Genomic DNA, 3,888 nt, shown 5'->3' with positions numbered 1-3,888 from the left:
TATTTCCGGACAGAAGGAATAGCAAACAAGAAATGGGAGTGAAAATTCACTTTCAATACCTAATCCCTCCACAGATACCCTTGTGCAAACTCTCATTTCTCTGCCTGCCATGGTTACCAAACAGGTTCTAGAAAAAAAAGGCAATATCAGGGACCCACAGGAAACACCTCCACCAGCCGTTTGGCGCTTGACCCCCAGCAAGTCAACAACGCACGCTCCAGCTCTCGTGTCATGCCACGTGTCCTGGCCTGCCATGCACGTATCCAGGTGGGAAGGCGAAAGCATAGTCTGTACACATCCCTCGGCAGGTGGGATCGGCAATCTACAAATCTGGATTATTATACCCTGCTTTGTCAGCCAAACGTCTAGTATTTGGCAAGAAAGAAAATCCGGAACGATTCCTCGGCGCACGATTAGCAAGAGATTATTGTACTATATATAATATAGCGATGTTTGCCCGGGAACGGGAAAGGCAACGGGGAACGGAAAAGGTGGGATAAAGCGGTGACCGCAAAAAAAAAAAAGCGGTGACCGCAGTGTTTTCACAACATATGACGTATCCATTGCGACCGATCACGTGCAACCCAGCCTGTGGCGCATACTTGTTTAGGGACGTACAACGTACTGTATTACACTATTTTGTGAGATGTAAGTCCAGATTCTGAGCACCCCCTGAAAAAGGAAACTGATCAAAAACATGTTTCGTTCGAAATTTAGGGAATATAATTCGCACAGTTTAAACTACAACCATCCGCTCACCGCAAAAAGAAAAAAATATCACCATCCACATGTATCATTGATTTGTCCTTTTTTTAGGAGCTATGTTCGTAGTTGAATGTCTACGATACGGAGTAATCAATTTTTATGTATGATGAATGTCGGGGTGTGTCCTCGAGGATGGGTGCGCCACAGGAGGGGCTGCAATGCAGGGATACACAGCCGATCTCGCGGACGCGTTCTGGGTCGCTGTCGTCCAAACGTCGGCTTCAGCTAATCTGCAAGCCTATATAGAAAAAAGCTCGCGCGCCAGAACCCATCAAGAATTCCGTCCAACAAAATTCGAAGCCGCCGTCCTCCGCAACTCCCCCCACCCCACCGCCCAGCCCCCGATCGTGCGCTGCAAGTGCAACCCCGGCGACAGCGGTTCGAGCAGCGGCATCCACGACGACGGCGAAGCAAGCCGGCCCGGCTGAACCAATGGAAGCGGCAGGGGATGGAAGGTTCCGAGGACCGCTCGATGCCGTTGCCGGTTCCATATTCAGGTACACATGAATCAAATCACCAGTGTCCTTTTTGCTTCCACTCGGTAGGCACCTCGTCTGTGCGCCTCCCTTCTTCGCCGTCCGCGTCGAGCCTGGCCTAGAACCCCGCACAGTCGCGGCGTCGAGAGAGCGTCGCCCCTTGACGCCGCCGCGTCGGTTGCCGCCCCCTGTGTGCCTTACCGTGTCGCGCTGCGCTCGCTTCAGAACGTGCTCGGCGGTGCCACTGGTGCGCGTCCGCGAAAGCCGTAGCTTGCCGGTTCGCTGCATGCCCGGCATACCGTAGGTTCGCGTCCGCGACGGCAGCGGATTGCCGGGTCGCCGCTCGCGCAGCATGCCATAGTTGCGCGTCCGCAACTGCCGCAGCTCTCGCCGCGCTGAACGTGCTCGCCTCTCGCCGCGCCGAGCAACTACGCCACCGGTCCGCGCGTCCTCGCGTGCTCGCGCCGCCGTACAGCAAGCCTCTCGGCGCGCCGAGCAACTATGCCCCAGTCCGCGCGTGCTCGCGCCGCCGTACTGCACGCCTGTCGCCGGGTCGAGCAACTATGCCCCGGTCCGCGCGTGCTCGCATCGCCGTACGGCACGCATCTCGTCGTGCCGAGCAACTACGGCATCGCTTCGCGCATGCTCGCCTCGCCGTACAGCACGCCTCTCAGCGCGCCGAGCAACTATGCCCAGTCCGCGCGTGCTCGCGCCGCCGTACTGCACGCCTGTCGCCGGGCCGAGCAACTAGGCCCCGGTCCGCGCGTGCTCGCCTCGCCGTACGGCGCGCATCTCGCTGTGCTGAGCAACTACGGCATCGCTTCGCGCATGCTCGCCTCGCCGTACGGCGCGCATCTCGCCTGGCCGACCAACTATGGCATCGCTCCGCGCATGCTCGCCTCCCCGTACAGCGCGCATCTCGCCGTGCCGAGCAACTACGGCATCGCTCCGCGCATGCTCGCCTCGCCGTACGGCGCGCATCTCGCCTGGCCGACCAACTATGGCATCGCTCCGCGCATGCTCGCCTCGCCGTACAGCGCGCATCTCGCCGTGCCGAGCAACTACGGCATCGCTCCGCGCATGCTCGCCTCGCCGTATGGCGCGCATCTCGCCGTGCCGAGCAACTACGGCATCGCTCCGCGCATGCTGGCCTCGCCGCACGGCGCGCATCTCGCCGTGCCGAGCAACTACGGCATCGCTCGGCGCATGCTCGCCTCGTCGTACGGCGCGCGTCTCGCCGCCGAGCAACTACGCCACCGGTCCGCGCGTCCTCGCGTCGCCGCGCCCTGCAACTACGCCACCGGTCCGCGCGTCCTCGCGTCGCCGTGCCGCATGCCTCTCGCCGCGCCCAGCAACTACGCCACCGGTACGCGCGTGCTCGGCTCGTCGTACAGCGCGCCTCTCGCTGCGCGTCGCTGCGCGTCGCTGCGTCCGCGGCCGCTGCTCGCCTCGCCGCCTGCCTCTCGCCGCTCGTGATCGCGTCGCCGTGCCGCCCCTAATATTGCTACGGGGATTAGTAGATGCGGGAGGACTAAACGCAGTGACATCAGCTAACTACTCTTCTTAGCAGTACTCCTACTAATTTCTTCCTCATCATGATAAATCTTGTAATAAGGGCGAGCTGATTATTTTCCCCCATCAAGTACTACTACAGTTACGTGATTTCTAGGAGTATCATCTTATATATGGTTCTTATCTTAACAGTGCGATGGACCTGCCTTTGAACCGGCCAGCTCAGACGATGGTGAATGATTGGGAACGAATAGTCGTGGACATCCGTAGCAGCGACGAATCAACAATTCATCCAGCAAATGACCTTCTCATACAAGCCCTGGCTATTTACCCTTACTCCCACTTGGTTGATTGTTGGGAATCCATGCTCGAGAAAGATGCAGAATTGATCCGCCAAAGTGAAAAGGGTGGGAAATGCATATTCCTCCTGAATAACACATTTGATGTTCTGCAAATGGTGCGGCGTCAAAGAGCATCTTTTGCCGGCGACGAACTGGCGAGTAGGCTCACTTCAATGGTCGAGCGGTACAAGAAGAGCTACTTGGGCGAGTGTTGGGCTCCTCTGAACCGTTTAAACTTGGAGGAGTTTACCGCAGAATTTCTTGCCACCTGTAATCGCCAGATGACATGGAAGGTTACAGCGGAACTCAGGTATCAACTGCGGCAGGAGATCGTGGATTTCATTGTTCCACCGTATGAGGTGTCCTTGTCTGCACTGCAGGGAAAGGGGAAACGAGTTTTAGGGGGGCCTTTTTCATTATTAAGGCGACAAATTGTGGGAGAGAAGAAACAAAAGAAGTACTACTATACTGTTGAGCAACTGGAAGGGGAGATAAGAGGATTATTTGAAGGGTGAACGGCTAAGCTAACGGGCGAGGAGAGGACACTGGACCTGTACACGGCCGTGGCATTTAGCATATCTGAAATAAAATGGCGTCCCGCCATGATTTTGCAGGTTGCACTTGTGTCCGTGTAACTTTGTCTCGCGGAAAAGGTTGTAATTTATATTAGTTGCATATAATAGTGAGTAGTAGTACATAGAGACCAGAGTCGGCAAGTCAGCTTGTTGGATATAGAAGGTAGAGTTGGTATCAAGCCATGACGTGTAGGCTAAAAGTATATATGCAAAGAAAAT

General features: G+C 56.5%; 1 protein-coding gene across 1 annotated transcript; it reads left to right on the top strand.

Annotated features, from left to right (window-relative positions):
* Window positions 1-1,118: 1,118 nt before the first annotated feature.
* On the top strand, window positions 1,119-3,834 carry LOC119366870. Its single transcript, XM_037632565.1, has 2 exons — window positions 1,119-1,262; window positions 2,946-3,834. Exons 1-2 carry the CDS (start codon window positions 1,198-1,200, stop codon window positions 3,607-3,609), a joined length of 729 nt encoding a protein of 242 aa, XP_037488462.1. The 5' UTR covers window positions 1,119-1,197; the 3' UTR covers window positions 3,610-3,834.
* Window positions 3,835-3,888: the final 54 nt, after the last annotated feature.

The sequence above is a fragment of the Triticum dicoccoides genome, chromosome 2B (genome assembly GCF_002162155.2).
Source record: "Triticum dicoccoides isolate Atlit2015 ecotype Zavitan chromosome 2B, WEW_v2.0, whole genome shotgun sequence".
In the NCBI taxonomy this organism is placed as follows: domain Eukaryota; kingdom Viridiplantae; phylum Streptophyta; class Magnoliopsida; order Poales; family Poaceae; genus Triticum; species Triticum dicoccoides.
The sequence above is the reverse complement of the archived record's forward strand: the minus strand, read 5'-3'. Positions and strand labels throughout refer to the sequence as shown.